Source organism: Oncorhynchus clarkii, chromosome 9 (assembly GCF_045791955.1).
Source record: "Oncorhynchus clarkii lewisi isolate Uvic-CL-2024 chromosome 9, UVic_Ocla_1.0, whole genome shotgun sequence".
Classification (NCBI taxonomy): Eukaryota; Metazoa; Chordata; class Actinopteri; order Salmoniformes; family Salmonidae; genus Oncorhynchus; species Oncorhynchus clarkii.
The window spans coordinates 73393745-73414525 of NC_092155.1; the positions used below are offsets into that span (position 1 = coordinate 73393745).

At 43.6% G+C, this 20781-nt stretch overlaps 1 protein-coding gene across 1 annotated transcript; it reads left to right on the forward strand.

The window, feature by feature from the left end:
- The first annotated feature begins 238 nt into the window (after positions 1-238).
- LOC139417400 (adenosine A1 receptor b) lies at positions 239-19386 on the forward strand. The gene is made up of 5 exons (XM_071166674.1): positions 239-1235; positions 15470-15580; positions 15754-15856; positions 17685-17762; positions 18491-19386. Exons 1-5 carry the CDS (start codon positions 892-894, stop codon positions 18980-18982), a joined length of 1128 nt encoding a protein of 375 aa, XP_071022775.1. The 5' UTR covers positions 239-891; the 3' UTR covers positions 18983-19386.
- Positions 19387-20781: the final 1395 nt, after the last annotated feature.

The window sequence follows — 20781 nt, forward strand, 5'->3', positions numbered from 1 at the left end:
AGACGTCTCCGGGACGGTCCTGGCAGCACCACAACAGTTATCTCCCTATTTTCTATCTCATTTGGAAGAAACAATGCACCTGCAATGGCAATTCACAGAGTTGGAATTATGGGGAAATGGGCTTCAAAAAGTAAACACTTTGAGATGTGATAAATATAACGGACAAGGAAAATCAGAGCGCGTGTGACCAAAACATATCAGAGCTAGAGCCAAGCGCTGAGAGCTATATTAGGTCACCGCATTGCTGCTTTGACTCTCAAAGCAACGGGAACGGGAAATAGCACGGAGCACGAGCACGGGCGCCCGGTTGCATTTGATTTAAGCCGCCGCATACCACAGCAGGGAGACCGTTCTGTTTCGTTCACTAAATTACTATACATGGAAGATGTATTTTTTATATTTTTAACTACGACCTGCTTTTCAACTGATAACCGAGAAACCGTAGATAAAATAAGATGTTAAAGTGATTACCAAGGGTAAATAATAAACAATACCGGGCAAGCAAGGTCCCTTCCCCGAGCGCAGGTGGATCCAACGAAGTGGTGGAACAGGGTATTGAACGAGGACAGGAACTGCAGCGTACCACGATAACCTCGGGACTTCTAGCCTACTACTACTATATTCAAATAATAGGTCTAACTATTCATTCCTATATCTGCTTTTTGGGGGTCCAATATGATGCTAAATTGTTCCACAACCTGGATGTGTATCAGAACATCATTATGATGGAAATAGAATAACCCAAGTGATGTTGCCACTGTAGAACGCATAACGCACTTGGACTAATAGGTGTGTAACTCTAATCAAATGATTGCTTTGTACGCTTCCCAAGCCTGCTTTAATTGAAATAATACCTAGTTCTCTCTTATGTGGACCTATAATAGTGTTTAAATGATGCCTGAAGCACTCGCCCCAGCCCAGGCGCTCTACATCGGCATGGAGGTGGTGATTGCCGTCTTCTCTGTCCTGGGTAATGTGATGGTGGTCTGGGCGGTGAAAATTAACAAATCGTTGAGAGACACAACATTCTGTTTCATCGTTTCTCTGGCCCTGGCGGATATCGCAGTGGGAGCCCTCGTCATCCCCTTGGCGATAACTATCAGCATCGGACTTCAAACTCACTTCTACAGCTGCCTAATGGTCGCGTGCACGGTGCTGGTACTGACGCAAAGTTCCATCCTGGCCCTCCTGGCCATTGCGATTGACCGCTATCTCAGGGTCAAGATTCCAACCAGGTAAACAAAAACAACTCATCATGTCTTATACCTACACTGACCAGTTATACTCTAATTGAACAGGTGGATAAAATGCACTACTGGGGATGGGGGGAAGGTGGTGTGGCTGGGAGGAGGTGATGAAGAGGGTGTAATGATGATGAGGAGGAGGAGAACAAGAAGGTGGGGTGTGGCTGGGAGGAGGTGATGAAGAGGGTGTAATGATGATGATGAGGAGGAGGAGAACAAGAAGGTGGTGTGGCTGGGAGGAGGTGATGAAGAGGGTGTAATGATGATGAGGAGGAGGAGAACAAGAAGGTGTGGTGTGGCTGGGAGGAGGTGATGAAGAGGGTGTAATGATGATGATGAGGAGGAGAAGGTGGTGTGGCTGGGAGGAGGAGGTGATGAAGAGGGTGTAATGATGATGCTGATGAGGAGGAGGAGGAGAACAAGAAGGTGGTGTGGCTGGGAGGAGGAGGTGATGAAGAGGGTGTAATGATGATGAGGAGGAGGAGGAGAAGAAGGTGTGGTGTGGCTGGGAGGAGGAGGTGATGAAGAGGGTGTAATGATGATGAGGAGGAGGAGGAGAAGAAGGTGGTGTGGCTGGGAGGAGGTGATGAAGAGGGTGTAATGATGATGCTGATGAGGAGGAGAACAAGAAGGTGTGGAGAGGAGGAGGAGGTGATGAAGAGGGTGTAATGATGATGAGGAGGAGGTGGAGAAAATAAGGTGTGGAGAGGAGGAGGAGGTGATGAAGAGGGTGTAATTATGATGATGAGGAGGAGAAGAAGAAGGTGTGGAGAGGAGGAGGAGGTGATGAAGAGGGTGTAATGATGATGATGATGAGGAGGAGAACAAGAAGGTGTGGTGTGGCTGGGAGGAGGTGATGAAGAGGGTGTAATGATGATGATGATGATGAGGAGAACAAGAAGGTGTGGTGTGGGAGGAGGAGGTGATGAAGAGGGTGTAATGATGATGAGGAGGAGGAGGAGAACAAGAAGGTGTAGTGTGGGAGGAGGAGGTGATGAAGAGGGTGTAATGATGATGATGAGGAGGAGGAGAACAAGAAGGTGTGGTGTGGGAGGAGGAGGTGATGAAGAGGGTGTAAGGATGATGAGGAGGAGGAGGAGGAGGAGGAGGAGGAGGAGGAGGAGGAGGAGGAGAACAAGAAGGTGTAGTGTGGGAGGAGGAGGTGATGAAGAGGGTGTAATGATGATGATGAGGAGGAGGAGGAGGAGAACAAGAAGGTGTGGTGTAGGAGGAGGAGGTGATGAAGAGGGTGTAATTATGATGAGGAGGAGGTGGAGAAAAGAAGGTGTGGAGAGGAGGAGGAGGTGATGAAGAGGGTGTAATTATGATGATGAGGAGGAGGAGAAGAAGATGGTGTGGAGAGGAGGAGGAGGTGGTGAAGAGGGTGTAATGATGATGATGAGGAGGAGGAGAACAAGAAGGTGTGGTGTGGGAGGAGGAGGTGATGAAGAGGGTGTAATGATGATGATGATGATGAGGAGAACAAGAAGGTGTGGTGTGGGAGGAGGAGGTGATGAAGAGGGTGTAATGATGATGATGATGAGGAGGAGAACAAGAAGGTGTGGTGTGGGAGGAGGAGGTGATGAAGAGGGTGTAATTATGATGAGGAGGAGGTGGAGAAGAAGAAGGTGTGGAGAGGAGGAGGAGGTGATGAGGAGAGTGTAATTATGATGATGAGGAGGAGGAGAAGAAGAAGGTGTGGAGAGGAGGAGGTGATGAAGAGGGTGTAATTATGATGATGAGGAGGAGGAGGAGAAGAAGAAGGTGTGGAGAGGAGGAGGAGGTGATGAAGAGGGTGTAATTATGATGAGGAGGAGGAGGAGAAGAAGAAGGTGTGGAGAGGAGGTGGAGTTGATGAAGAAGGTGTAATGATGATGAGGAAGATCTGATTACCAGGTGGTTGTCATGGTGGTCATCATAACACCTTTTGGATCTATGTCACTAGGATGCCCACATCCTCACTGCCAGGCCCCATGGAGAGGGAAGGTGTCTGACATTCTGGTATTAACATGACAGCACACACATACACACACACACACACACACACACACACACACACACACACACACACACACACACACACACACACACACACACACACGCACCTTACCATAGCAGAGCGATAAAAGCAGCTCTAATTAGCTGTTATGTCCTCAGGAATGCAGTGAAGGAAGGATGAGAGACTAACAGTGTGGAGAAAATCACATCTCTGTTCTTCTGTGCTGACAATGTGAGGAGGAGTGGAGAAAATCACATCTCTGTTCTTCTCTGCTGCCAATGTGAGGAGGAGTAGAGAAAATCACATCTCTGTTCTTCTCTGCTGACAATGTGAGGAGTAGAGAAAATCACATCTCTGTTCTTCTCCGCTGCCAATGTGAGGAGGAGTAGAGAAAATCACATCTCTGTTCTTCTCCGCTAACAATGTGAGGAGGAGTAGAGAAAATCACATCTCTGTTCTTCTGTGCTGCCAATGTGAGGAGGAGTGGAGAAAATCACATCTCTGTTCTTCTCTGCTGCCAATGTGAGGAGGAGTGGAGAAAATCACATCTCTGTTCTTCTCCGCTGACAATGTGAGGAGGAGTGGAGAAAATCACATCTCTGTTCTTCTCCGCTGACAATGTGAGGAGGAGTAGAGAAAATCCCATCTCTGTTCTTCTGTGCTGACAATGTGAGGAGGAGTAGAGAAAATCACATCTCTGTTCTTCTGTGCTGACAATGTGAGGAGGAGTAGAGAAAATCACATCTCTGTTCTTCTGTGCTGCCAATGTGAGGAGGAGTGGAGAAAATCACATCTCTGTTCTTCTGTGCTGACAATGTGAGGAGGAGTGGAGAAAATCACATCTCTGTTCTTCTCCGCTGACAATGTGAGGAGGAGTGGAGAAAATCACATCTCTGTTCTTCTGTGCTGCCAATGTGAGGAGGAGTGGAGAAAATCACATCTCTGTCTGTCTTACTCTTTCTTCTCTGCTGACAATGTGAGGAGTGGAGAAAATCACATCTCTGTCTGTCTTACTCTTTCTTCTCTGCTGACAATGTGCTGCTTTTTGCTGTTCAGCTTACAGTACTTGACCATTTTCTAGGGAACTTATTCAGAGATATTAGAGGAGAACACAACAGAGGATACCATTGAGGTCAAAACACGTCAGCCTACTTCAATATTCAAAGAGCACCTACACATTTAACAATTCATTTGTTGTTTCAGTTTTTGGGGGAGATGCCATCACCCTTTCTTTTTTTGAAAGATGAGGATATATTGGTTTATTCTTTCAGTGGAATTGAGTGCGTCTGTGACAGTGACAGAGATTACATTTTTAGTAATGCATATTGAATGGAACAGCCTCTGGTGCTGTGTTGCATGTTCTAGTGCTGCCAAACTAGAGCTGCCATGTCCAGGGTGAAACAAAAGGCTTGGGGCTGTGCTGCTGAGAAGAAGCAGAGGGAGACTGAGGAGGAGAGAATGTGGGAGAAGAGAAGCCGAGTAGCAGAAGGGCGTTTTTCCATTCTCCATTTGTTGGAGAATATTCTTAGATAGTGATCGACTTGCTTTTAATCCTTTTTTAACGAAGTCACTTTGACTTGGGAGAGAGATTGTGAATGGTTCATTTGTCAAAAGAGAGAGAGAGAGATAGAGAGATTGTGAATGGTTCATTTGTCAAAAGAGAGAGAGAGAGATAGAGAGGTTGTTGGGAATTTGTCATGCACTTGTCTTTTCCTGGCAGGGGTATAGCCGAATGTCATTATTGACTCTTTGATTTCCTTGTCTATTATTAAACCTTCTCAAGTTCTCAGTCTGCTCATGTCATCACGTCCTTCACAACACTTTTCCTACTTCTACAGAAAAGAACACTTCAAATCAGGCAGTGCTATAATTGAACTTTTTCCAATTATAAATCAATTAATGATTCCTTGATTATACAGTCGTTATTCTGTATGAGGACACCAATATTGGATTACAATTGAATTCTGGATTTTACGGGGATTTTTCTGCTGTTACAATCCATGGACATGCAGCCTAAGATGTTTTTGGGGACACCGTAGTCCTCTAACAATGTCGGGTTGTATGGAAGAGAGTCTCAGTCTTAAATCGTTTTCCACACACAGTCTGTGCCTGTATTTAGTTTTCATGCTAGTGAGGGCCGAGAATCCAATCTCACATAGGTACGTGGTTGCAAAGGGCATCAGTGTTTTAACAGTGCGATTTGCCAAGGCAGGACACTGAGCGCAGCCCTATCCAGAAATCTGGCAGTGGCTTCTGATTAAATTCAATTTTCACAGAACCGCTTGTTGCAATTTCGATGAGGCTATCTTGTTCAGATATCAGTAAGTGGACTGGAGGCAGGGCATGAAAGGGATAATGAATCCAGTTGTTTGTGTCATCCGTTTCGGGAAAGTACCTGTGTAATTGCTCACCCAACTCACTCAGTTGCTTCGCTATATCACATTTGACGTTGTCCGTAAGCTTTTCAACGTGACGGTGCCAAGTTGAAAACGTGCAGCGGTTGTGAGATATGAACATGAGACTCACATGCTTTTGAAAATATCGATTGGTATTATTTTCTTTGGGTATCACTATAAAGATAAGACCCTACGCCTGCTCCCTAACAAAGATGAAGATAAGACTGCTCCCTAACAAAGATGAAGATAAGACTGCTCCCTAACAAAGATGAAGATAAGACTGCTCCCTAACAAAGATGAAGATAAGAATGCTCCCTAACAAAGATGAAGATAAGACTGCTCCCTAACAAAGATGAAAATAAGACTGCTCCCTAACAAAGATGAAAATAAGACTGCTCCCTAACAAAGATGAAGATAAGACTGCTCCCTAACAAAGATGAAGATAAGACTGCTCCCTAACAAAGATGAAGATAAGACTGCTCCCTAACAAAGATGAAGATAAGACTGCTCCCTAACAAAGATGAAGATAAGACTGCTCCCTAACAAAGATGAAAATAAGACTGCTCCCTAACAAAGAGGGTAGGAAAGAGATTGAAGGTGGATTTAAAAAATCATGGCCTCTGTTTGAAAACATCCCTTTTCAGCGGTTCCACACACGTTCCTGTGACGCAAGTTCCGTGTGGAAAAATATTTGTTGTATTTTATTTTGTAATAGTCCATTATATTCTTACTATAATATTTATGTATGTTGACTGCGATCGGGTAGTTGTGTCTTGTCTGTTTAATGAACAAAATAACCAACTATTGCTTTAATTTGGATGGCACAGCCAGGCTGCACAGACCCATAACATAGGCCTAATTAAACTCAAAACATGCTGTTCTGTTGTTTACAAAATACATTTTTATTAGTCTTATAATGTTTCTCAGGACCTGTCTAAATGAATTAAGAATGATTTATTTTGAATGGTGTATCTCCTTAATGGACTATTTAAATAGACGCCCACCCACATCTACACACCACGACTACCACTCATCTCCGGCCTGCTGGCATACAGGGAGGTATATAAGGCAAAATACCATAAATCCTATGTGAACGCATTATAAGGCACTGGACCCTGCGATGTTGACAAAGCACTTGGTACACCAAAATGTCAGTCGGAACCAGTCCAGAACCGCTCAAAGTCCCCTAAATAGGGATAGGATTGAATTAAACAGCAAAACATTCTCTCAGCTTCATGGATACATTTGTAGAATTGCAAGAAATTAGCAAAAAATAAAAAATAAAATGTGTCTACACCGCCAAGATGGGGTTCCCAAAAATGTTTTCTAAAATTCCGTAGCGTCCACCACCTATGACCCTTTTGATGCAGAAAAAACCCTGGATTACATCATATGATCGTCATCATCGTTGTCCTACATGTAAGACAGTATTACCCAATCCGACAACAGGTGGGTCTAATCTTGAATGCTGATTGGTTAAAACCACATTCCAGCCGGTATCTATTCCACAAATGACCGGCAAAGGATGTTACATTGAAATGCCAATTTACTCTGTTCCATCAGACTGTGCAATCTACTGTCTCATCAGCCCAGCCAGGCAATTTAGAAACTTGATCTCCACTGTAAAAAGCATCCAGACATTTTCTCCAATTTTTTTTGTTAGACTAGCATTTGGTTTTGAACAACAGAGATTTTGTATTGACCTTGCTGTCTGTCTTGCCTACATTGGCAATACTGTTTCAATATTGAAATTCGATCTCCAGCTGTCTGATAGTAATGGACGAGACAGACAGTCTGGCAGCTTTTCTCAGCCAGTTTGCTGTCATTCCAGATTCAGTTTGAAGTGATTGTGTTAGCTGTGTTGTTGGCTAGCTCCTCTGAACAACAGTGTCCTGACGAGAGAGCACATTTTCTATGCCAGGAGAACCTGTGCCTCATTAGCTCCAAGTTATGGTTGTACCCCCCCCCCCCCCCCCCCCCAAAATCACTATAAAACAGATTTAACAAACACAAATGCAGCTACTTTGTTATTCTGGCTGCACTGTTTGACGTGACTGTGTTAGCAAAGTTGGCTAGCTAGCAAGCAAGGGATAAGAACATTGCCAGACATCATGGTAACGGAACATTGAGAACCAACGACTGGATCACGTCCATAGATTTAGGACAGAAAAGCCTTAACGACTGGGTCGGGTCTCTGGCAAGCGAACCAATAGAACGAACGACCAGCTGGCTTGGGTAACAACCCTAGATTTGTGTCGGGACTATATCTTGTGGAAGGATGAAATAATATGAATAAATTCATCAACAAAACATGTTTAATGAAAATATGTCAATCGTTATTTGAATGTGTTGATAACCGTTGTATAAAAGATGATAACGCCCTCGAAGACGATATGTTGGTAACCCGTTGTATAAAAGATGATAACGCCCTCGAAGACGATATGTTGGTAACCCGTTGTTTGACTTCGTCTCAGGCCTAACAACACGCATGCCAATATATCCTCCAAACACCGGCTTCTCTGGCATTGTCACTTAAATAATGCATCAATCTCAACCACACCTGTAAAATCTACCCAGGCCTATAGAGCTCAAAAGAGAGTAGTTGAAATGCCACTCCAACCACCTCTCACTATCTACATTATAATGTACCCACATGGACATAGTTATGCAAGAGGAAACAATACCCAGTGTGGATAATTTTGATAAGAAACAATCTGTATTGTTATTAAACCATCAGGTTGTTATGGGAACCATGTGTGTTATCTACACTAGACCGTGTGTGTGTGTGTGTGTGTGTGTGTCTTAATCACACACTAGACACTCCCTGGTTGCTGTTTGAGCTGCTATCAGTTGTATCCATTTGTAGGGTTTCTTAGGAACAATACTCACTAGTGTTCAGTCGCAAGTTCTTATCACTACACTTTTTTCATATCAAATATGAGAGAGGTAGTTAGCAAACCAGGCCAAAGACCTCTCAGAGACACCAATACTTCTTAGCCTGCCTACAAGAATGGAATGGTCTACCGTATCAAAAGCTTTGGCCAAGTCAATAAAAGCAACACAACTTTGCTTAGAATCGAGGGCAATGGCGACATCATTGTGGACCTTTAAGTTTGCAGGCCAACAGGTTGAAGCCAAACAGATCTGCATTCTGTTTAAAGCTAGAGCAGTATACATTATTTTCAGACATTTATATCTGAACTGATTTGTCCACCATACTCTGTACATTGCATATACGTTACACATTAGTCTTTTAGAAGAAAACAATAGAAGAGGTACAACAAGGCTAACAGTGCAGCCAATCAACATAGCCTGCAGCCATAGACATGGTAATGTGAGTCCCTGTCTGACTATCTTCATTTTTATCATTGCCCAGGCCATTAGCTCACCCCAATACACTGACACACAATCTCTCTCTCTCTGTCTCTTTTTCTCTCTCTCTGTCTCTTTCTCTGTCTCCTCTCTCTCTGTCTCTCTCTCTCTGTCTCTTAATCTCTCTCTCTCTCTCTGTCTCTTTCTTTCTCTCTCTCTCTGTCTCTTTCTCTGTCTCTTCTCTCTCTGTCTCTTTCTCTCTTCCTCTCTCTATCTCTCTCTGTCTCTTTCTCTCTTTCTCTGTCTCCTCTCTCTCTGTCTCTTTCTCTCTCTCTCTGTCTCTCTCCCTCTCTTTCTTTCTCTCTCTCTCTCTGTCACTCTCTCTCTCTCTTCCTCTCTCTCCCTCTCTCTATCTCTCTCTGTCTTTTTCACTCTTTCTCTGTCTCCTCTCTCTCTGTCTCTCAATTCAATTCAATTCAATTCAAGGGGCTTTATTGACATGGGAAACATGTGGTAACATTGCCAAAGCAAGTGAGGTAGATAATATATAAAGTGAAATAAACAATAAAAATGAACAGTAAACATCACACATACAGAAGTTTCAAAACAATAAAGACATTACAAATGTCATATTATATATATATACAGTGTTGTAACAATGTACAAATGGTTAAAGTACACAAGGGAAAATAAATAAGCATAAATATGGGTTGTATTTACAATGGTGTTTGTTCTTCACTGGTTGCCCTTTTCTTGTGGCAACAGGTCACATATTGCTGCTGTGATGGCACACTGTGGAATTTCCCCCAGTAGATATGGGAGTTTATCAAAATTGGGTTTGTTTTCGAATTCTTTGTGGATCTGTGTAATCTGAGAGAAATATGTCTCTCTAATATGGTCATACGTTGGGCAGGAGGTTAGGAAGTGCAGCTCAGTTTCCACCTCATTTTGTGGGCAGTGAGCACATAGCCCGTCTTCTCTTGAGAGCCATGTCTGCCTACGGCGGCCTTTCTCAATAGCAAGGCTATGCTCACTGAGTCTGTACATAGTCAAAGCTTTCCTTAAGTTTGGGTCAGTCACAGTGGTCAGGTATTCTGCCACGGTGTACTCTCTGTTTAGGGCCAAATAGCATTCTAGTTTGCTCTGTTTTTTGTAAATTCTTTCCAATGTGTCAAGTAATTATCTTTTTGTTTTCTCACTATTTGGTTGGGTCTAATTGTGTTGCTGTCCTGGGGCTCTGTTCACAAACACAAACACACCCCACAGAGCCCCAGGACCAGCTTGCTTAGGGGACTCTTCTCCAGGTTCATCTCTCTGTAGGTGATGGCTTTGTTATGGAATGTTTGGGAATCGCTTCCTTTTAGGTGGTTGTAGAATTTAACAGCTCTTTTCTGGATTTTGATAATTAGCGGGCATCGGCCTAATTCTGCTCTGCATGCATTATTTGGTGTTCTACGTTGTACACAGAGGATATTTTTGCAGAATTCTGCATGCAGTCTCTCTCTCTCTGTCTCTATCTCCCTCTTTCTCCCTCACTCTCTCACTCACACACCACCTCAGCATTCACAGCGTGTGTGTGTGTGTGTGTGTGTGTGTGTGTGTGTGTGTGTGTGTGTGTGTGTGTGTGTGTGTGTGTGTGTGTGTGTGTGTGTGTGTGTGTGTGTGTGTGAAGCTACACGGCCAGATCTGCAGTCTTAATGAGACTGACAGAAGTCAATGTGATACCAATGAGCCTACTTTTTCTTAGCAGTCAGACATGCAAGCCAGCAAACTGGGAAAAAGCCAACAGAAAAATCCTGTCGGGAAGTGAGCTAGCAACTGGAGGGTTTCTGGTATCAAAAAATCCTAGATGCTATTGCCTGCTGTTGTGCCCTTGAGCAATGCACTTAACTCCCCACAACAACAGCCCCCCCCCCGGTAGCTGTGGGGCAGCACCTTGCAACTCTCCAGGGAGGATGCGAGGGGGTTGAAACCAAAATTATTTTTGAATTGCTTAGTTCTGAACCATTATTATTATTTTTTCTGTTCCGACCTGCAAAATAAAGTCCTGAACCGGTACGAAACAAAGAAAAGTACCGGTTTATATTTTATATATCATATATTTCCTTTCTGTTTCTTTTTAAACCTATGAAATTGTTTTTTACATTCTATTTAGCTCAACGTGAATAAATCATTTCACCATTTCATGCAGTGCGGATAGAGCAGTTTGCTATGGAGTGGGCAATCTATAGCTCAGTGAGTTGTTCACATGCATGACGGAAAGATGGTGCTAGATGCAACTGGAACTTTGCAGGTGGGGAGAGAGAGCGAGAGAGGGTGGAGGAGGAGGCTTGGCTTTAAGCGCTTGATATTTTGCAGGTGGGGAGAGAGAGCGAGAGAGGGTGGAGGAGGAGGCTTGGCTTTAAGCGCTTGGCATTTTGCAGGTTGGGGAGAGAGAGCGAGAGAGGGTGGAGGAGGAGGCTTGGCTTTAAGCGCTTGGTATTTTGCAGGTTGGGGAGAGAGAGCGAGAGAGGGTGGAGGAGGAGGCTTGGCTTTAAGCGCTTGGTATTTTGCAGGTTGGGGAGAGAGAGCGAGAGAGGGTGGAGGAGGAGGCTTGGCTTTAAGCGCTTGGTATTTTGTGATGGCGTGTATTATCTGAATTAGACCCACTGAATTATACCTACGGAGGAGCGGCTTCTATGGAGGAACTTAGAATGTCTTTAAACTTCAGAGTTGGCATAACGTTGGACCAGAGAAGCTAGCTAGCTAACAAGCTTGCTTGTGCAGAGCAGTACCAGAATTAAAAACACGTCTTACCTTTTTGTAGTTAATAAATCAAATGTGAAATGTGATAACTATAGTATCCCTAACTAGCATTGAAGGTATTGGAGTGGCCATCACAAAGCCCTGACCTCAATCCCATAGAACATTTGTGGGCAGAACTGAAAAGGCATGTGCGAGCAAAGAAGCCTACAAACCTGACTCAGTTAAACCAGCTCTGTCAGGAGGAATGGGCCAAAATTCACCCAACTTATTGTGGGAAGCTTGTGGAAGGCTACCCGAAACATTTGCCCCAAGTTAAACAATTTAAAGGCAATGCTACCAAATACTAATTGAGTGTATGTAAACTTCTGACCCACTGGGAATGTGATGAAAGAAATAAAAGCTGAAATAAATCATTCTCTCTCTAATGTTATTCTGACATTTCACATTCTTAAAATAAAGTTGTGATCCTAACTGACCTAAAATAGGGAATTTGTATTAGGATTAAATGACAGGAATTTTGAAAAACTGAGTTGGCTAAGGTGTATGCTAAGGTGTTGTAAACTTCCAACTTCAACTGTACTTACTGGCAAAGATGTTCAGCTGTCAGGCAAACTCTGGAAGAAGATTCTGATTGACAGAGGGAGGGCTTTGAATAGGCGCTTTGTTGCATTTGTTTGTGGAACAGAATATTTTTTGCCTGGAACATAAAACAACGTTATTAAACAGTTCTGTTCCAGAACGGTATTGTTCACTTTCGTTCCCGGTTGTGATTATGTTCCTTGAAAAATGCCATTATTTTACAGTTTTCAGTTCTGTTCCCTGAACTCGTACCAACCCCTGGTATGTATGTACAGTGTGTGTGTGTGTGTGTGTGTGTGTGTGTGTGTGTGTGTGTGTGTGTGTGTGTGTGTGTGTGTGTGTGTGTGTTATATGTGTGTATACATGCAGCATGTGTGTGTATGTACGTATGTGTGTCTTTCAGAGGGGTTGTGTTAAAAGCGAACCTTGTGTGCAATCGACCAATAAAGGTATCTTAAGCTATTGTGTTGCCTACTGAATGAAGAATCACTGCAGTCTGTCTCTGTTCAGCGCACAGTTTGGAGGTTACATTAGTACTGTACTGCATGAGGATATTGAGAGGTAGTCAATTTTTAGAAACCATGAATCATCGTCATTGCTTCAAATGAAAATAAAAAAATTATCCTGGAACGCAGTGCTTGGAGGGAGGGAGGGAGGGAGAGAAGAGGGGAGGGAGGGAGGGAGGGAGGGAGGGAGGGAGGGAGGGAAGGAAGAGGGGAGGGAGGGAGGGAGGGAGGGAGGGAGGGAGGGAGGGAGGGAGGGAGGGAGGGAGGGAGGGAGGGAGGGAGGGTGGGAGGGGTGGAGGGAGGGAAGAGGGGAGGGAGAGGGAGGGAGGGAGGGAGGGAGGGAGGGAGGGAGGGAGGGAGGGAGGGAGGGAGGGAGGGAGGGAGGAGAGGGGGGGAGGGAGGGAGGGAGGGAGGGAAGGAGGAGAGGGAGGGAGGGAGGGAGGGAGGGAGGGAGGGAGGGAGGGAGGGAGGGAGGGAGGGAGGGAAGAAGGGAGAAGAGGGAGGGAGGGAGGGAGGGAGGGAGGGAGGGAGGGAGGGAGGGAGGGAGGGAGGGAGGGAGGGAGGGAGGGAGGGAGGGAGGGAGGGAGGGAGGGAGGAGGGAGGGAGGGAGGGAGGGAGGGAGTGAGGGAGGGAGGGAGGGAGGGAGGGAGGGAGGGAGGGAGGGAGGGAGGGAGGGAGGGAGGGAGGGAGGGAGGGAGGGAGGGAGGGAGGGAGGGAGGGAGGGAGAAGAGGGGGGTGAAATAGAAGGCATAGAATGAGGATGTCTCTTTTCTTTATGTTGAAAAGCTGTATTAAATACAGGTTTAACATGTCCGCTACCATGATTCTCTTGTTTGTGGTGCAGGGAGTTACAGCCCTTGTTGTCAACGTTTCAGTAATTGTTAACGCTTTTAAAAGACCAAGTGAGATTTACAGAAACATTTGTGTGATTCTTACTTTGTCTTGCAGCTATAGGTGGAGAACTAACTCCTTGTGTTACGGTATAGGAGAACTAACTCTTTGTGTTACGGTATAGGAGAACTAACTCTTTGTGTTACGGTATAGGAGATCTAACTCTTTGTGTTACGGTATAGGAGAACTAACTCTTTGTGTTACGGTATAGGAGAACTAACTCTTTGTGTTACGGTATAGGAGAACTAACTCCTTGTGTTACGGTATAGGAGAACTAACTCTTTGTGTTACGGTAGAGGAGACTAACTCCTTGTGTTACGGTAGAGGTGACTAACTCCTTGTGTTATGGTAGAGGTGACTAACTCCTTGTGTTACGGTATAGGAGACTAACTCCTTGTGTTACGGTATAGGTGACTAACTCCTTGATTTACGGTATAGAAGAATAACTCCTTGTGTTACGGTAGAGGTGACTAACTCCTTGTGTTACGGTAGAGGTGACTAACTCCTTGTGTTACGGTAGAGGTGACTAACTCCTTGTGTTATGGTAGAGGTGACTAACTCCTTGTGTTATGGAATAGGTGACTAACTCCTTGTGTTACGGTATAGGTGACTAACTCCTTGTGTTACGGTATAGGAGACTAACTCCTTGTGTTACGGTGCAGGTGACTAACTCCTTGTGCTACTGTAGAGGAGACTAACTCCTTGTGTCACGGTAGAGGTGACTAACTCCTTGTGTTACAGTAGAGGTGACTAACTCCTTGTCTTACAGTATAGGAGACTAACTCCTTGTGTTGTGGTATAGGTGACTAACTCCTTGTGCTACTGTAGAGGAGACTAACTCCTTGTGTCACGGTAGAGGTGACTAACTCCTTGTGTTACAGTAGAGGTGACTAACTCCTTGTCTTACAGTATAGGAGACTAACTCCTTGTGTTGTGGTATAGGTGACTAACTCCTTGTGTTACAGTATAGGAGACTAACTCCTTGTGTTACGGTAGAGGTGACTAACTCCTTGTGTTACAGTATAGGTGACTAACTCCTTGTGTTATGGTATAGGAGACTAACTCCTTGTGTTACAGTATAGGATACTAACTCCCTGTATTATGGTATAGGTGACTAACTCCTTGTGTTACGGTATTGGTGACTAACTCCTTGTGTTACGGTAGAGGAGACTAACTCCTTGTGTTACGGTAGAGGAGACTAACTCCTTGTGTTACGGTATAGGTGACTAACTCCTTGTGTTGTGGTATAGGTGACTAACTCCTTGTGTTATGGTATAGGAGACTAACTCCTTGTGTTACAGTATAGGAGACTAACTCCCTGTATTATGGTATAGGTGACTAACTCCTTGTGTTATGGTATTGGTGACTAACTCCTTGTGTTACGGTAGAGGAGACTAACTCCTTGTGTTACAGTATAGGAGACTAACTCCTTGTGTTATGGTATAGGTGACTAACTCCTTGTGTTACAGTATAGGAGACTAACTCCTTGTGTTACGGTATAGGTGACTAACTCCTTGTGTTACAGTATAGGAGACTAACTCCTTGTGTTATGGTATAGGTGACTAACTCCTTGTGTTACGGTATTGGTGACTAACTCCTTGTGTTACGGTAGAGGAGACTAACTCCTTGTATTACGGTAGAGGAGACTAACTCCTTGTGTTACGGTATAGGTGACTAACTCCTTGTGTTATGGTATAGGTGACTAACTCCTTGTGTTATGGTATAGGTGACTAACTCCTTGTGTTACGGTAGAGGAGACTAACTCCCTAACCGCCTGGTTTCTCTCTGTCTCTACAGCTACAAGCGTGTGGTGACAAAGCAACGAGCGGCCGTGGCGGTGGTGGTGTGTTGGACTGTGGCCTTCATCGTGGGCTTGACCCCCATGCTGGGCTGGAACAACCTCTGGAGGTAGGTAGCTATGTATTTTAAATTAGTTTTAGCATTTCAGACTCCCAAATGTATTAGTAATAAGAATTGTCTAATAATTCAACTCTTATAATTCTGATATTGATACTGTGTATCTATAATATACACAATTAGAAGTGCATTACGTCCCGTCCCCCCCCCCTCCATCCCTGCAGGCTGCAGCAGAACGGTTCCCTGAACGAGGATCTCATCATCACCTGTCAGTTTGAGAACGTAATCAGCATGGACTACATGGTCTACTTCAACTTCTTCGGCTGGGTATTATAACATCTCTCTTCATGTAGTATATCAGCTGGGTATTATAACATCTCTCTTCATGTAGTATATCAGCTGGGTATTATAACATCTCTCTTCATGTAGTATATCAGCTGGGTATTATAACATCTCTCTTTATGTAGTATATCAGCTGGGTATTATAACATCTCTCTTTATGTAGTATATCAGCTGGGTATTATAACATCTCTCTTTATGCGTAGTATATCAGCTGGGTATTATAACATCTCTCTTTATGTAGTATATCAGCTGGGTATTATAACATCTCTCTTTATGTAGTGTATCAGCTGGGTATCATAACATCTCTCTTTATGTAGTATATCAGCTGGGTATTATAACATCTCTCTTTATGTAGTATATCAGCTGGGTATTATAACATCTCTCTTTATGTAGTATATCAGCTGGGTATTATAACATCTCTCTTTATGTAGTGTATCAGCTGGGTATTATAACATCTCTCTATATGTAGTATATCAGCTGGGTATTATAACATCTCTCTTTATGTAGTGTATCAGCTGGGTATTATAACATCTCTCTTTATGTAGTATATCAGCTGGGTATTATAACATCTCTCTTTATGTAGTATATCAGCTGGGTATTATAACATCTCTCTTTATGTAGTATATCAGCTGGGTATTATAACATCTCTCTTTATGTAGTATATCAGCTGGGTATTATAACATCTCTCTTTATGTAGTATATCAGCTGGGTATTATAACATCTCTCTTCATGTAGTATATCAGCTGGGTATTATAACATCTCTCTTTATGTAGTGTATCAGCTGGGTATTATAACATCTCTCTTTATGTAGTATATCAGCTGGGTATTATAACATCTCTCTTTATGTAGTATATCAGCAGGGTATTATAACATCTCTCTTTATGTAGTATATCAGCTGGGTATTATAACATCTCTCTTTATGTAGTATATCAGCTGGGTATTATAACATCTCTCTTTATGTAGTATATCAGCTGGGTATTATAACATCTCTCTTTATGTAGTATATCAGCTGGGTATTATAACATCTCTCTTTATGTAGTATATCAGCTGGGTATTATAACATCTCTCTTTATGTAGTATATCAGCTGGGTAGTATAACATCTCTCTGTATGTAGTATATCAGCTGGGTATTATAACATCTCTCTTTATGTAGTATATCAGCTGGGTATTATAACATCTCTCTTTATGTAGTATATCAGCTGGGTATTATAACATCTCTCTTTATGTAGTATATCAGCTGGGTATTATAACATCTCTCTTTATGTAGTGTATCAGCTGGGTATTATAACATCTCTCTTTATGTAGTATATCAGCTGGGTATTATAACATCTCTCTTTATGTAGTATATCAGCTGGGTATTATAACATCTCTCTTTATGTAGTATATCAGCTGGGTATTATAACATCTCTCTTTATGTAGTATATCAGCTGGGTATTATAACATCTCTCTTTATGTAGTATATCAGCTGGGTAGTATAACATCTCTCTGTATGTAGTATATCAGCTGGGTATTATAACATCTCTCTTTATGTAGTATATCAGCTGGGTATTATAACATCTCTCTTTATGTAGTATATCAGCTGGGTATTATAACATCTCTCTTTATGTAGTATATCAGCTGGGTATTATAACATCTCTCTTTATGTAGTATATCTTATGTGCATAAGAATGGAAGTCAGGGCGTCTGATGTTGTTTGTTGAACTTCACAGAAAGCATATATAATTTGTTGTTAAGTAGTTGTGTAGCTCAACTAGTGCATGGGGTAAAACGTGGTACTGGAGCTAACCAGGACCGGATTATGTTTCCCCTACAGGTGCTGCCTCCTTTACTCCTCATGCTGGTCATTTACACAGAGATCTTCTACATGATCCACAAGCAGCTCAACAAGAAGGTGAGGTGACCAGCCCTCCTTCTTCCATCTATGTAGCCTGGCCCCACATCTTTTTGTACTATCTCGCCAAACACGACAATTCCATAAGGAGTAGGCAAGAGCAGAATCAGCTAGCACCTAAACTACCATCTACAGCAGTAGGAACAGACTGGCACCTAAACTACCATCTACAGCAGTAGGAACAGACTGGCACCTACACTACCATCTACAGCAGTAGGAACAGACTGGCACCTACACTACCATCTACAGCAGTAGGAACAGACTGGCACCTACACTACCATCTACAGCAGTAGGAACAGACTGGCACCTACACTACCATCTATAACAGACTCGCACCTACATTACCATCTATAACAGACTGGCACCTACATTACCATCTATAACAGACTGGCACCTACATTACCATCTATAACAGACTGGCACCTACATTACCATCTATAACAGACTGGCACCTACATTACCATCTATAACAGACTGGCAACTACACTACCATCTATAACAGACTGGCACCTACATTACCATCTATAACAGACTGGCACCTACATTACCATCTACAGCAGTAGGAACAGACTGGCACCTAGATTACCATCTATAACAGACTGGCACCTACATTACCATCTATAACAGGGGGAATTATTTCCCTGAGTATCTGGGTAAAATACCTATCGTAATGATTATTAATTTATAATAACAAGAATACTAAATCAAGATAATATTTCTTCTTACAGGCTTGCACCATCAGCCACACCGACCCCAACAAGTACTACGACAAGGAACTCAAACTGGCCAAGTCGCTGGCCCTGGTCCTCTTCCTGTTCGCCGTCAGCTGGCTTCCCCTCCACATCATCAACTGCATCACATTGTTCTGTCCGACCTGCGACAAACCCCTGTTCCTGATCTACATCGCCATATTGCTCACGCACGGCAACTCAGCCGTCAACCCCATCGTCTACGCCTTCCGCATCAAGAAGTTTCGTGACGCTTTCCTGAAGATCTGGAAGCAGTACTTCTGTTGTAAGGACGTACCCGCCATCTTGAACCAGCCTAGTGAGAAGGACAGGAAGGAGAACGAGAACCAGAATGGGAACGGGAATCCTAATCCGATCGGGGACTCACCGCCAGCTCCTTCGCCAACACAAGAAGGGCAGCAGCTTCCACTAGAGCAGATGGTTAACCACCAGCTGCCACAGAAACCGCCGATGGAACACAACAATATCTAACTATCCCCGGAAGAACGGGAGTTTCTACATTGACGTGTTTCAGAAACCTTTGAGTTCCTATGTTTTTTTGGAGATGACTAGAGGTTGTTTGACAGGAGTCAGTGGCATCCTGATAGTAGTCGTTTCCCGAATGTGAGGCAACCAATGGAGGAGGAGCGTGAGAAACATTCCAGCAGTTTACGTTTTGTACCTTGCACCTGCACCTGGATGTGACTGGATGTTTGTGTATACTACTTTGAAAGGAGTGTGACATGGTACCCTACTGAATGGAAGGATTCTGGAGACGTGTTAGGCGACTTGCAGCTTAAGGATCCATCTTACAGACTGTGAAATCTAATTTTAACATTCGTCTGGAGGTGTATTTGAGTTTGAGGCAGAGGGGGGTAAAGAAAAAAAAAAAAAAACATTGAAAATGAGTATTAGGGTTTATACGGTAAAAACACTGAGAATTAATATTAGGGTTTATACGGTAAAAAAAAGTGTAATCAAAAACGTGCAATAATGTAAGTCTATTTGATAATGAGACTGAGACATCTTAGTAGCGAACTGAACTGAAGGCGCTAAGCTTTAACTGACAGTTGACCTTTTAAGCGTTGTGAAATTAGAGAGGAACTGACAGTTGGTGGGATCCTCATTCAAAAAAAGTGCAAAATTGAGCACTGATGGTGAGGTATAATCAGTGTCAGATTATCAAACGTTATAACACTGAATAAACATGTGGCTTAAAAGAGTTCCAGATGTTGCAAGGTTAATGTTCCTGCTGTTTATCAAGCTGTACTGGCTTTACATGAATGTAGTGATGTAAATTTGAATTAAATGTAGCTACGGTGGCAGCTGTGAATGAACGCTCACTTCTTGATTCAGGGTCTTAAGGCACAAGAAGCACAGTGGAGGAACGAGTGGAGGTCTCCTCTCCTCTCTACACCTCTCCTCTCCCCTCTACACCTCTCCTCTCCCCTCTACATCTCTACATCTCTCCTCTCCCCTCTAAATCTCTCCTCTCCCCTCTAAATCTCTCCTCTCCCCTCTACGCCTCTCCTCTCTACACCTCTCCTTTCCGCTCTACACCTCTCCTCTCCCCTCTTACATCTCTCCTCTCCCCTCTAAATTCTCCTCTCCCCTCTACACCTCTCCTCTCCCCTCTACACCTCTCCTCTCCCCTCTACACCTCTCCTCTCCACTCTACATCTCTCCTCTCCCCTCTAAATCTCTCTTCTCCCCTCTACACCTCTCCCCCCCCTACACCCTTCCTCTTCCCTCTACACCTCTACTCTCCTCTCCCCTCTACTTCTCTCCCCTCCTCTCTTCTCTTCTCTCTACACCTCTCCTCTCCCCTTTACACCTCTCACCTCTCCTCTTCCGTTGACTCCCCTCTCCCCTCTACACCTTTCCTCTCCCCTCGACACCTCTCCTCTCCCCTCTACACCTCTCATCTCCCTTCTACACCTCGATTGAATTTACCACAGGTGGACTCCAATCAAGTTGTAGAAACATCTCAAGGGTGATCAATGAAACAGGAAACAGGATTATTTCGAGTCTCATAGGCAAACGGTCTAAAATCTTATTTTACATTTTGAATACATTTATTTAAAAAAATCTATAAACCTGTTTTTGCTTCGTCATTATGGGGTATTGTGTGTAGATTGTTGATATTAAAAATAAATACATTTTAGAATAAGGCTGTAACATAAGAAAATGTGGAGATGTCAAGGAGTCTGAATACTTTCCCGAAGGCTCTGTAGAGAGAAAGAGAGAGAGAGAGAGAGAGAGAGAGAGAGAGAGAGAGAGAGAGAGAGAGA

What these genes read in the sequence shown, in the direction of transcription:
- LOC139417400 (XM_071166674.1), top strand. Translation starts at nt 892, where the DNA reads ATGATGCCTGAAGCACTCGCCCCAGCCCAGGCGCTCTACATCGGCATG. An exon ending in AGGGTCAAGATTCCAACCAG is followed by an intron (nt 1,236 to 15,469) that starts GTAAACAAAAAC and finishes CTGTCTCTACAG; the next exon opens with CTACAAGCGTGTGGTGACAA. An exon ending in GGCTGGAACAACCTCTGGAG is followed by an intron (nt 15,581 to 15,753) that starts GTAGGTAGCTAT and finishes CCATCCCTGCAG; the next exon opens with GCTGCAGCAGAACGGTTCCC.